General features: G+C 38.1%; 1 protein-coding gene across 1 annotated transcript in view; it reads left to right on the top strand.

The window, feature by feature from the left end:
- TSGA10 (testis specific 10) overlaps positions 1–12538 on the top strand; it is a gene marked incomplete at its 3' end in the record, with an annotated part of 107477 nt that extends 94939 nt beyond the window's left edge. Inside the window, exons 16-18 of the mRNA XM_082851316.1 lie at positions 9710–9912; positions 12103–12207; positions 12385–12538. Coding sequence (XP_082707442.1) covers positions 9710–9912; positions 12103–12207; positions 12385–12538 — 462 coding nt within the window. The remainder of the gene's footprint in view (positions 1–9709; positions 9913–12102; positions 12208–12384) is intronic.
- Between the last annotated feature and the right edge of the window lie 715 nt (positions 12539–13253).

Below are 13253 nucleotides of genomic sequence, written 5' to 3'. Positions count from 1 at the left end.
TGTTTCATTTGCAAATATTTCTCCCATTCTGAGGGTTGTCTTTTTGTCTTGTTTATGGTTTCCTTTGCTGTGCAAAAGATTTTAAGTTTAATTAAGTCCCATTTGTTTATTTTTGTTTTTATTTCTGTTACTGTAGGAGGTGGGGTAAAAAAAGATCTTGCTGTGGTTTATGTCAAAGAGTATTTTTCCTATGTTTTCCTCTAAGAGTTTTATAGTGTCTGGTCTTACATTTAGGTCTTTAATCCATTTGGAGTTTATTTTTGTGTATGGTGTTAGGGAGTGTTCTAATTTCATCCTTTTACATGTAGCTGTCCAGTTTTCCCAGCACCACTTATTGAAGAGGCTGTCTTTTCTCCATTGTATGTTCTTGCCTCTTTGTCGTAAATTAGGTGACCATATGTGCGTGGGTTTATCTCTGGGCATTCTATCCTGTACCATTGATCTATATTTCTGTTTTTGTGCCAGTACCATAGTGTCTTGATTACTGTAGCTTTATGGTATAGTTTGAAGTTGGGGAGCCTGATTCCTCCAACTCTGTTTTTCTTTCTCAAGATTGCTTTGGCTATTCAGGGTCTTTTGTGTTTCCATATGAATTGTAAAATTTTTTGTTCTAATTCTGTGAAGAATGCCATTGGTAGTTTGATAGGGATTGCATTGAATCTGTAGATTGCTTTGGGTAGTATAGTCATTTTCACAGTATTGATTCTTCCAATCCAAGAACATGGTATATTTCTCCATCTGTTTATGTTATCTTTGATTTCTTTCATTGGTGTTTTACAGTTTTCTGAGTACAAGTCTTTCGCCTCCTTAGGCAGGTTTATTCCTAGGTATTTTATTCTTTTTGTTGCAATGGTAAATGGGAGTGTTTCCTCAATTTCTCTTTCTGATTTTTCGTTGTTGGTGTATAGGAATGCCAGAGATTTCTGTGCATTAATTTTGTATCCTGCAACCTTACCAAATACATTGATTACTTCTAGTAGTTTTCTGATGGCATCTCTAGTATTTTCTATGTATAGTATCATATCATCAGCAAACAGTGACAGTTTTACTTCTTCTTTTTCCAATTTGTATTCCTTTTATTTCTTTTTCTTCTCTGATTGCTGTAGCTACGACTTCCAAAACTATGTTGAATAAGAGTAGTGAGAGTGGACATCCTTGTCTTTTTCCTGATCTTAGTGGAAATGTTTTCAGTTTTTCACCATTGAGTATGATGCTTGCTGTGCATTTGTCACATATGGCCTTTATTATGTTGAGGTAGGTTCCCTCTATGCCCATTTTCTGGAGAGTTTTTATCATAAATGGGTGTTGAATTTTGTCAAAAGCTTTTTCTGCATCTATTGAGATGATCTTATGGTTTTATTCCTTAATGTGTTATTGTGGTATATCACATTGATTGATTTGCATATACTGAAGAATCCTTGCATCCCTGGGATAAATCCCACTTGGTCATGGTATATGATCCTTTTAATGTGCTATTGGATTCTGTTTGCTAGTATTTTATTCAAGATTTTTGCATCTATATTCATCAGTGATATTGGTCTATAATTTTCTTTTTTTGTGATATCTTTTTCTGGTTTTGGTATCAGGGTGATGGTGGCTTCATAGAATGAATTTGTGAGTGTTTCTCCCTCTGCAATTTTTTGGAAGAGTTTGAGAAGGATGGGTGTTAGCTGTTCTCTAAATGTTTGATAGAATTCACCTGTGAAGCCCCCGGTCCTGGACTTTTGTTTGTTGGAAGATTTTTAATTACGGTTTCAATTTCATTACTTGTGATAGGTCTGTTTTTGTTTTCTAATTCTTCCTGGTTCAGTCTTGGAAAATTGTACCTTTCCAAGAATTTGTCCATTTCTTCATGGTTGTCCATTTTATTGGCATATAGTTGTTTGTAATAGTCTCTTATAATCCTTTGTACTTCTGCAGTGTCAGTTGTGATTTCTCCTCTTTCTTTTCTAATTTTATCTGTTTGTGTCCTCACCCTTTTTTTCTTGATGAGTCAGGCTAAGGGTTTATCAATTTTGTTTTTCTTCTCAAAGAACCAACTTTTAGTTTTATTGATCTTTGCTATTGTTTTCTTTGTTTCTGTTTCATTTATTTCTGCTCTGATCTTTATGATTTCTTTCCTGCCACTGACTTTGGGTTTTCTTTGTTCTTTTTTCTCTAGTTGTTTCAAGGGTAGGGTTAGATTGTTCATTTGAGATTTTTCTTGTTTCTTGAGGTGAGATTGAATTGCTATAAACTTCCCTTTTAGAATTGCTTTTGCTGCATCCCATAGGTTTTGGGTCGTCATGTTTTCATTGTCATTTGTTTCTAGGTATTTTTTTATTTCTTCTTCGATTTCTTCAGTGATCTCTTGGTTATTTAGTAGCGCACTGTTTAGCCTCATGTATTTGTGTTTCTTTACAGATTTTTTCCTGTAATTGATTTCCAATCTCATAGCATTGTGGTCAGAAAAAGATGCTTGATACAATTTCAATTTTCTTTAATTTTCCGAGGCTTTGTGGATTTGTGACCCAAGATGTGATCTATCCTGGAGAATGTTCCATGTGCACTTGAGAAGAAAGTGTATTCTTCCACTTTTGGGTGGAATGTTCTATAAATATCAGTGAGATCTATCTGGGCTATTGTGTTATTTAAAGCTTGTGTTTCCTTATTTATTTTCATTTTGGATGATCTGTCCATTGGTGTAAGTGGCGTGTTAATGTCCCCTACTATTACTGTGTTACTATCGATTTCTCCTTTCATGGTTGTTTGCATTTGCCTTATGTATTGAGGTGCTCCTATGTTGGGTGCATAAACATTTATAATTGTTCTATCTTATTCTTGGATTGATCCTTTGATCATTATGTAGTGCCCCTCCTTATCTCTTGTAACAGTCTTTATTTTAAAGTCTACTTTATCTGATATGAGTATTGCTACTCCAGCTTTCCTTTGATTTCCATTTGCATGGAATATCTTTTCCCATGTGTTCACTTTCAGTGTGTATGTGTCCCTAGGTTTGAAGTGGGTCTCTTGTAGACAGCATATATATGGGTCTTGTTTTTGTATCCATTCAGCCAGTCTGTGTCTTTTAGTTGGGGCATTTAATCCATTTACATTCAAGGTTATCATCGATATGTATGTTCCTATTACCATTTTCTTAATTGTTTTGGGTTTGTTTTTGTGGGTTTTTTTCTTCTCTTGTGTTTTCCGCCTAGAGAAGTTTCTTTAGCAGAAGTTTCTTTAGTTTTAAAGCTGGTTTGGTGGTGCTGAATTCTCTTAGCTTTTGCTTGTCTGAAAAGCTTTTGACTTCTCCATCGAATCTGAATGAGATCCTTGCTGGGTAGAGTAATCTTGGTTGTAGGTTTTTCTCTTTCATCACTTTAAATATACCCTGCCACTCCCTTCTGGCCTGCAGAATTTCTGCTGAAAAATCAGCTGATAACCTTATGGGGATTCCTTTGTATGTTATTTTTTGTTTTTCCCTTGCTGCTTTTAATATTTTTTCTTTGAATTTAATTTTTGTTAGTTTGTTTAATATGTGTCTTGGTGTGTTTTTCCTAGGGTTTATCCTGTAGGGGACTCTGTGCTTCCTGGATTTTGGTGACTATTTCCTTTCCCATGTTAGGGAAGGTTTCGACTATAATCTCTTCAAATATTTTCTCAGACCCTTTCTTTTTGTCTTCTTCTTCTGGGACCCCTATAATTCAAATGTTGGTGTGTTTAGTGTTGTCCCAGAGGTCTCTGAGACTGTCCTCAATTCTTTTCATTCTTTTTTCTTTATTCTGCTCCTCTGCAGTTATTTCCACCATTTTGTCATCCCGCTCACTTATTCGTTCTTCTGCCTCTGTTATTCTTTTATTGATTCCTTCTAGTGTATTTTTCATTTCAGTTATTGTATTGTTCATCTCTGTTTGTTTGTTCTTTAGTTCTTCTAGATCTTTGTTAAACATTTCTTGTATTTTCTCAATCCGTGCCTCCATTCTACTTCCGAGATTCTGAATCATCTTTACTATCATTACTCTGAATTCTTTTTCAGGTAGATTGCCTATTTCCTCTTCATTTATTTGGTCTTGTAGGTTTTTACCTTGCTGCTTCATCTGTGACATTTTTTTTTTTTTTAATGAGTGGGATTGTGTTCCTGTCCTACTGGTTATTTGGCCTGAGGCTTCCAGCACTGGGGTTTGTAGGCTGGGTCTTGGTGCTGAGATGAGGAACTCTGTGAGACCTCACTCTGATGAATATTCCCTGGGGTCTGAGGTTCTCTGTTAGTCCAGTGGTTCAGACTCGGAGCTCCCACCACAGGAGCTTCAGCCTTACCCCGGGCTCGTGAACAAGATCCCTCAAGCCACATGGGGCAGCAAAAAAAAAAAAAGAGAGAGAACAATAACAAAGTAAAAAATAAAATTAGACTAGGAACTAACAGAGAGGTTAGAAAGAACGTAAAGATATAGATGAGCCAACAACCGGAAGGTACATCAGCGCCCCAATAGTAAAAAAGAGGAGGGAAAAGCAAAACAAAGCTGTGTGGGGAAGACTTTGGCTGTGGAGGGCAGGGCCTAAGCAAGGGCGAGGTTTGGGTGGTGGGCGGGGCCTATGCTCAGGACCCACAGGGCTGGAAAAGACCCTGGGGGCTGTGGGGGGTTGGGGCTTAGGCTCTAGGAACAGAAGAGGCCCAGGCATGCCCCCCACCCCTGGTCTTAGAAGGCAGGAAACCTTACCTGGCAGCCCAGCAGGCTTCCTGGGCTTGAGGGGGTAGGGCAAATGCCCTCCTCTCCTCTCCTGCTCTTCCTGTCTGGGAGGGCCCCTCCCACCTGCCTCTCCTGATCTTCCTGGCCTCCCTCCTATGTCCCCAGGACCAATGAGGGGTGGGCGGCCTTGGAGGGCAGGGGACCGGCCTGGGAGCTCAGCAGGCTCCCTGGGCCCGAGTGGGCAGGGCAATCATCCTCCACTCCTCTCCTGCTCCTCCTGGATGGCCTCTCCCACCTGCATCTCCTGATCTCTCCAGCCTCCCTGCTATGCCCCCAAGGACGCATGTGGCCTGGATCGGGCTTTGGATAGGGGAAACCAGCTTGGGAGCTCAGCAGGCTCCCCGGCCCTAGTGGGCCAGGCGATGGCCCTCCGCTCCTCTCCCTCTCTTCTGGGAGAGTCTCCCCCAACTGCCTCTCCTGATCTCTCTGGCCTTAGGGGGCACAGATCCTGTCTGGCCTCCACTTCTCCTCCCCCCTCAGTCCCCCTACATCCTACTGGTTCACTTTGGGGTTCCTCCCATCTCCTTGGGTGTCAGAGTCCCCCACCAGTGGCCAGCAGGCACCCTAGTTGTGGGGAGAAGCTAACTCCACGTCTTCCCACACTGCCATCTTGACTCCACCCTCTCTTTCCTTTTTAAGGCTGAACAATATTCCATTGTGTGAATATACCACAGTTTGCTTATTTATTTGTCAGTTTGTGGACAGTTGGGTTGCTTCCATGTTTTAGCTATTGTGAATAATGCTGCTATAAACATGGGGGTATAAATCTCTCTTCAAGATGCTGCTTTCATTTTGTTTGGGTCTCTACCCAGAAGTTGGATTTCTGGATCATATGGTAATCATATGGTAATTCTATTTTTAATTTTTTGAGGAATCTCCATACTGTTTTCCAAAGCAGCTGTACCATTTTATATTCCCACTGACAGTGCACAAGTGTTCCAATTTCTCTACATCCTTGCCAACACTTGTTTTTCAGCCTTTCTTTCTTTCTGTCTTTCTTTCTTTCTTTCTTTCTTTCTCTCTCTCTCTCTCTACCCCCCTCCCTCCCTCCCTTCTTCCCCCAACCTCTCTCTCTCTTTTGCTAATAACTATCCAGATGGGTGTGAAGTCATCAGGCTAATTCTCATAGTATTTTTAAATACTCCTGACATAAATTTTTTTGCCTTAGAATTTAGTTATTTATATATTTATGTTTATCCCCATAATAAGCTGTATTTCAAGTGCAAGAACTATCTTATTTATCTTTGTATTTCTTCAGCTGTACTATGCATATAAGGGACAGTCAAATAATTTTTCTAAGTTAAACTTTTGATTTTGAGATAATTGTAGATTCACATGCAATTATAAGAAACTATACAAAGAGATGTTGTGTCTCCTTTACCTGGCCTCCCACAATGGTAACATCTTGCAAAACCATAGTATAATATCTCAACCAGGCTTTTGACATTGTTTCAGGCAAGATATGGAACATTTCTATCACAGGACCCATCATGTTGCCCTTTTTTAGCGCTATCTACTCCCCTTCTATCCACAACCTCTCCTTAACCCCTGGAAACAAACAGCTAATCTGTTCTCCACTTGTAAATTTTGTCACTTCAAGAATGTTATATAGATAGAATCATACGATATGTAAACTTTAGGGATTGAATTTTTTCACTCAGCATAATTCTCTGAAGATTCATCCAGGTTGTTGCATATATTAGTGGTTCATTCCTGTAACATAGTTTGTTTAATCATTCATCCTTTGAAGGACATCTGTTATTTCCAGTTTGGAGACAGAGAGATAGAGAGAGAGACAGAGAGAGAGAGAGAGAGAAAGACAGAGAGAGAGAGAGAAATTAAAGACCCAAATAAAAGGAAAGACATCCCACATCCATGGATCAGAAGACTTAACACTGTTAAAATGGCAGTACTACCCCAAATTGGTCTACAAATTCAATACAATGCCTATTAGAATGCCAGCTGGCTTCCTCATTGAAACTGACAAGATGACATAAAATTAATATGGAAGTGCAAGTGACCCAGAATAGCCAAAACAATCTTGAAAAAGAAGAACAAAGTCAGAGCACTTCCCAATGTCAAAACTGTCTATAGTAATCAAGACAGTGTAGTACTAGCATAAGGAAAGCTATATAGGTCAGTGGAACAGAATTGAGAGTCCAGAAATAAACTCTTACATTTGTGGTGAAGTGATTTCCAAAAAATTGGTAGTAATACAATTTAATGGGGGAAGAATAGTCTTTTCAACAAATGCTACTGGGACAACTAAACATCTACATGGAGAAGAATGAAGTTGGATTCCTATCACGTACCATATACAGAAATTAAATTCAAATGTTTTATAGGCCTGTATGTAAGAGTTAAAATTATAAAACTCTTAAGAAGAGAACATACAAATAAATCTGTGTGACCTTGGGTTAGGTAATGCTTTTTTAGAGTCACATCAAAAGTACAACAGAATAAAAAATAGATTAGAAGGACTTCATCAAAATAAAAAACTTTTGTGCTGCAAATGATATCAACAAAGTAAAAAGACAATGCACAGAATGGGGAAAACATTTGCAAATCATATATCTAATAAGAGATTTTTATCCAGAGTATATAAAGGACTCTTGCAACTTAGTAATAACCCAACTCAAAAAATGGGGAAAGGATCTCAATAGACATTTCTCTACAGACACTACATAAATGGGCAAAAAGCACATGAAAAGATGCTCAACATCATTAATAATCAGAGAAATGCAAAACAAAACTATACCATTTCATAACCACTAGGATGGCTATAATTTACAAAAGACAATAGCAAATGTTGGCAAAGATGTAGAAAACTTGGAACCCTCATACATTGCTGGTGGGAATGTAAAATAGGCTTCTTTGGAAAACATTTTGGCAGTTCCTCGAAATGTGAAAAAATAGGATTACCGTAAAGTCCAGAAATCCCACTCCTATTTATCAAAGAAGAATGAAAACATAGGTCCATGTAAAAACGTATACACAAATGTTCTTATCAGCATTATTTATAATAGCCAAAAAGTGTAAATAACTCAAATATTCCTACATCTATGCAATGGAATATTATTTGGCAATAGAAGTAATGAAGTACTGATACCTGCTAAAACATGGATGACTCTTGAAAACATTACACTAAGTGAAGGAAGGCAGTCCCATAAGACCACACACACATTGTATGATTCCATTTATATGAAATGTTTAAAATAAAGCAGTTCATAGAGATAGAAAATAGATTAGGGATTGTCTAGGGCTAGTGCTGGGGTAGGAGTGGGGGAATGACTGCTAATGTGTGCTGGGTTTCATTTTGGGATGATGAAAAAGTTCTCACAATAGGTTGTGAGATTGTGGTATGATCATACAACTCTGTTAATATACTAAAAACCATTGACTTGTACAATTTAAATGGGCAAGTGGTATGGTATGTGAATTATATTCCAATAAAGCTGTTACCAAAAATGTGACGCTCCATTTTATATTCCTGCCAGCAAGGTATATGAGATTGCCATTGCCCACTTTAATGTTAATCAACACAAAAGCTAAGAAATTTGCCAGTTTGATAAACTACAACATTGGTTCACCTGAAAGAGATTTTGCTCCCCAGGAAACACTTAGCAATGTCTATAGACATTTTTGACTGTTACAACCAGGGTTGGGGGCTGCTGTGGATCTCTGGTAGGTAGAGGCCAGGGATGCCACTAAACATCCTGTAATGCATAGGGCAACTCCCTACCCCAAATAAATGTCCAACCTAAAAGATCAGTAGTGTCAAAGTTAAGAAATCCTGGACTAGAAATACCGTCTTGATTTAATTTCTATTTCTTTGATTATTAGTAAGGGTAAGTTATTCTATATGTTTACTAATTAGCTGTATCTTGTACATTTTCTGTTCACAACATTAGTTCATATTTCTCCGCAGTTTGTTCATCTTCCTTATATTAATAAGATATTAACTATTTACTGAGTTTATTTTCATCTGGTTTTTTTTCCTCGTAAATTTTGTTTCTTTATAATGAGTATAAATATGTTTGTTTTTTCTACAGTCAGACATAATTTTTTAATTGTATCTAGTCTAAAAAGTTCTTCCCCTACCTGCCCGCCCCTTTCCTAATAATTTCATTTTTATTTAACTTTTTTTTCTTAGGGTTTTATCTTTTACATTTAACATTTTTTTTTTTTTGTGGAACGCGGGCCTCTCACTGTTGTGGCCTCTCCCGTTGCAGAGCACAGGCTCTGGACGCACAGGCCCAGCGGCCATGGCTCACGGGCCTAGCCGCTCCGCGGCATGTGGGATCTTCCCGGACTGGGGCATGAACCCACATCCCCTGCATCGGCAGGCGGACTCTCAACCACTGCGCCACCAGGGAAGCCCAACATTTAACTTTTTTAATGCATATGTAAATTATTATAATATGTATTATGAGATAAGGAATATTTTTTTTCTAAATAATGTCTGGTTTTTCTCCTTTTGAAGAAACATTTGGCTTATAGAACGTATTTTAGGCTCAAGATAACCTTCAAAAAGTGAAGTTTTCCACAGGATCATGCAAGAGAGGGAATGTGCAATTACTCCTTATCTTTCTTAACTATGGAGCGCGATGACATTCTGTCAGGAAGTTAGGTGTTTATAATTCACCCAACTCAGGACAAAGCAGTAGTTACAGATACTACCATGTCAGTCTTGCAGAAATAAGAAATATCAAAGCTGGAAATGGAAATTGTTTGAAGTTTGAGATTAATAACTCTTTACTTAAATTAATGAACTTTCTGATATTATCAGAGAGTTGGGGAAAGTGATACTCAGTGTGTGTGCGTGTGTGTATCTGGTAAGAAGGAGGACACAATTTCTAATCAAGAAATTAAAAGTGGTTGTCAGTTTATAACATAATACAGACATTTTATGAGTCTCTGATAATACATCAGTTAAGTGAACGAATAGGAATAAGTATAGGTATCTTCCTATTATTGTACAGATGGAGAATGAGTTGGATTCTGCTCGTTCTGAAATAGAACTCCTCAGGAGTCAGATGACAAATGAGAGAATCTCCATGCAGAATCTAGAAGCTTTGCTGGTGGCCAATCGAGACAAAGAATATCAGTCTCAGATAGCACTTCAAGAAAAAGAATCTGAAATTCAGCTTCTTAAAGAACACCTTTGTTTGGCAGAAAGTAAAATGTGAGTTGGTTAGCAATATGATAACATAAAGTCATATTTCTAAAGTTTTGGTACTTTATAGATTAATAGACTTTTAAAGCTGGCGTTTAGACAATTTAGTGTCATAATTTGCTATTAATTAAACTAAGGACCCCAAATATTGTGATTTGTCTAAGATTTAGCACTTATTTCTATTATATGTTTATCTAAATTTAAGTTTAACCATCTTTGTTGATTGTTTGGGTATAAATGAACACCTACTGATCTAACATATTGCCTTTAGGAAATAACCAGATTAGAAGAAATTAAGCACTTCTGAAACCAGAAGAATTTTTCCATTTATGGACCCACCTGATAGTGCTACCGTCTTTCCATTTGCCACATAATATTTCCCTATGTACCTGTAAGTGTATGCTGGTTACCTGGAAGAACTGCTGCATTTACAGAATGCTGAAGACTTCCCCCAGAGCATTGATTTTGACTTTTTTTTTTTTTTTTTTTTTTTGTGGTACGCGGGCCTCTCACTGTTGTGGCCTCTCACTGTTGTGACCTCTCCCGTAGCACAGGCTCCGGACGCACAGGCTCAGCGGTCATGGCTCACGGGTCCAGCCGCTCCGCGGCATGTGTGATCTTCCCGGACCGGGGCACAAACCCGTGTCCCCTGCATCGGCAGGCGGACTCTCAACCACTGCGCCACCAGGGAAGCCCTGATTTTGACTTTTTATTTTAAGAATCCCTAATACCGTTAGCACCTTATTTACAAGACTGGAGGATTAGGTGGAAATGCCTGCCTGCATAGTGAATATTTTATTATTAAACATAGTGAATATTTTATTATTAAAATATTAAACTAATATTTTATTATTATTTGTTTTTTTTTTTTTTTTTTGCGGTACGCGGGCCTCTCACTGTTGTGGCCTCTCCCGTTGCGGAGCACAGACTCCGGACGCGCAGGCTCAGCGGCCATGGCTCACGGGCCCAGCCGCTCCGCGGCACATGGGATCTTCCTGGACCGGGGCACGAACCCGTGTCCCTTGCCTCGGCAGGCGGATTCTCAACCACTGCGCCACCAGGGAAGCCCTAATATTTTATTATTAAAATATTTTATTATTAAACTTAATATTTTATTATTAAACTCACTTCTCACAAAACTTCATGGGGACCTTTAGCCTCTGTTCTTATCTGTCCAACCTAAAACACTTTTTCATCCAGCCTCAACTCTGCCCTCCCATCCGAGCAGGGGACGTGGGGAAGGACAGGAATCATGGTCTCAGGAATCAGCTACTTGTAGGAGCCCCGACTAAGCAAAGGCTGCAAAGCCAGGGCCCGTTTCCTTCAGAAACTGATTTTAGGTTTTGGCAGCTGTGATTGAGTCATTCTTTTCAATCACTGCAGCTGGGCTTTTGGGGTACCTTCAACCAGTTCTGCAGGATCATTTCCTCAAGCCGTAGATGGAAATTGCCTCAGTGAAATGTGCCGACTCTCCCACCTTAAGGGGTACATTCTGTTTTAGACTGGCTGGTGAGTAGTATCAAGTAAGCTTGATAAAGTTGTGTGTTCTTAGTCTCTAAATTTTAGACTCCAGCAGTCTGTAATGCAGTCCTGAAAGCCAGCAGATAGGATAGAATGTTCTGTGCAAGAAGCATTCACCTCTGTCATCTGCCTCATGGTAGTGTGCCTTATCACAGGGTTTTTGAGGCAGTGTTTAGCCCTAAGGAAGATCCTGTTAAATTGAAGAGATTTTGTTTTTAACAGTAGATATATCAAATTTCATTGCAAGTATATATAAGGCATTTGGTCAATTAAATGTACATATATACACACACATTCATCATGGTGCTAGTGAATTCTAGTATTATATGCACTGGAATATGCACCTAATACCTTAAAGTACACTTGTAAAAATGATCTGCAGTAAATAAGTAATATAGGTAGGTAATAGATAATAGTACCCCTCTAAACATAAAGAAACTGAAACAGAAAAGGTTTAACTAATTGAATGGGGCTGGGACAGCTTAGGCTTTTAGTAGGCTACTTTGCACATTTACTACATCTAAAGCTGGCATATTTTAGATGCACTAATACATCTATGAAAATGACAATTTTGCTTGGATCCAGCTGAGAAACCATTGCCAACATGGTTTCATGTACTCTAGGAGTCCTAGCCATATTTTACCTGTAATTAACTGTCACTCACATTCTTTTACACAGGGCCATCCAGAGTAGAGATGTGGCCCAGTTCAGGAACGCCATAACGCAGTTGGAAGCTGATTTAGACATTACCAAGAGACAACTAGGGACAGAGCGCTTTGAAAGGTAAGTGTGTCTCTATGCCACGTTCAGCCTGGAAAGCATTGTTCCTTGGATAACCACAGATTTTGGTTATTTCATGATGCTTAGATTTTAAAGCATGATTTGAACTATAGTTCTACGACAGTGTTAATAATGTCGCTGGATATAAAGTTTAGTAAAAGTCTCACTGTTTTGCTTTAGGGAAAGAGCTGTGCAAGAACTTCGCCGCCAGAATTACTCAAGTAATGCTTATCATTTGAGTTCCACAATAAAGCCAAATACAAAATGTCACTCACCAGAACGTTCTCACCATCGATCTCCTGACCGAGGCCTGGATCGATCAGTAGAAGAGTAAGTGGTTTAAGGATCCATTCTTCGGGAACCATATAGCAATAAAAACTGAATATCTGAGGGGGTAAGAAAACTCTGTAACAGTCTACCATTAATAGTGCTATTTAAACATCATTACATAATTAGATATGTAGACATAAAAATAAAGTATTTTGATAATTAGTTTTATATAAATATGTTAAAGAAAGGTCTATTTTATCTAATGTCTACATAAATTATATTTTTAAAATCTGATTTTCTTTTTTTTCTACATCATACAGTTTTTTCATATACTTTCATTGACAAAATATTGGCTAATTATTACAGCACCATAAAATACATATACTTCAGGAAAATAATAGGCTAATTTTTCAGAGGAAAATATTTTAGATATATTCCTATATGTCACAAATTTCGTAAAAACATTTTTATTTAGAAATAATCTCAACGTTACAAGAAGTTAAAAAAAAATAATACAAAGAACATCTGTGCAACCCTTTACCCATACTCACTATTATTAAAATTTTACCGCATTTGCTTTTTCTGTGTTTATGAGACAACACATGCTGTCTCATGCACTCACATTCTTGCACTTGTTCCTCCCTCTCTCTCTCTCTTCTATCACATTATCTTGCTAAATTCTTTTACTTTTTCATTAAGTTTTGTAATTGAATCTTTAGGGGTTTCCAGATATACTATCATGTCACCTGCAAAAAGAGATAATTTTATTTCTTCTTTTC

The sequence above is a fragment of the Leucopleurus acutus genome (assembly GCF_964270905.1).
Source record: "Leucopleurus acutus genome assembly, chromosome: 12".
Taxonomy (NCBI): domain Eukaryota; kingdom Metazoa; phylum Chordata; class Mammalia; order Artiodactyla; family Delphinidae; genus Leucopleurus; species Leucopleurus acutus.
This window is presented reverse-complemented; position numbering and strand designations above follow the sequence as displayed.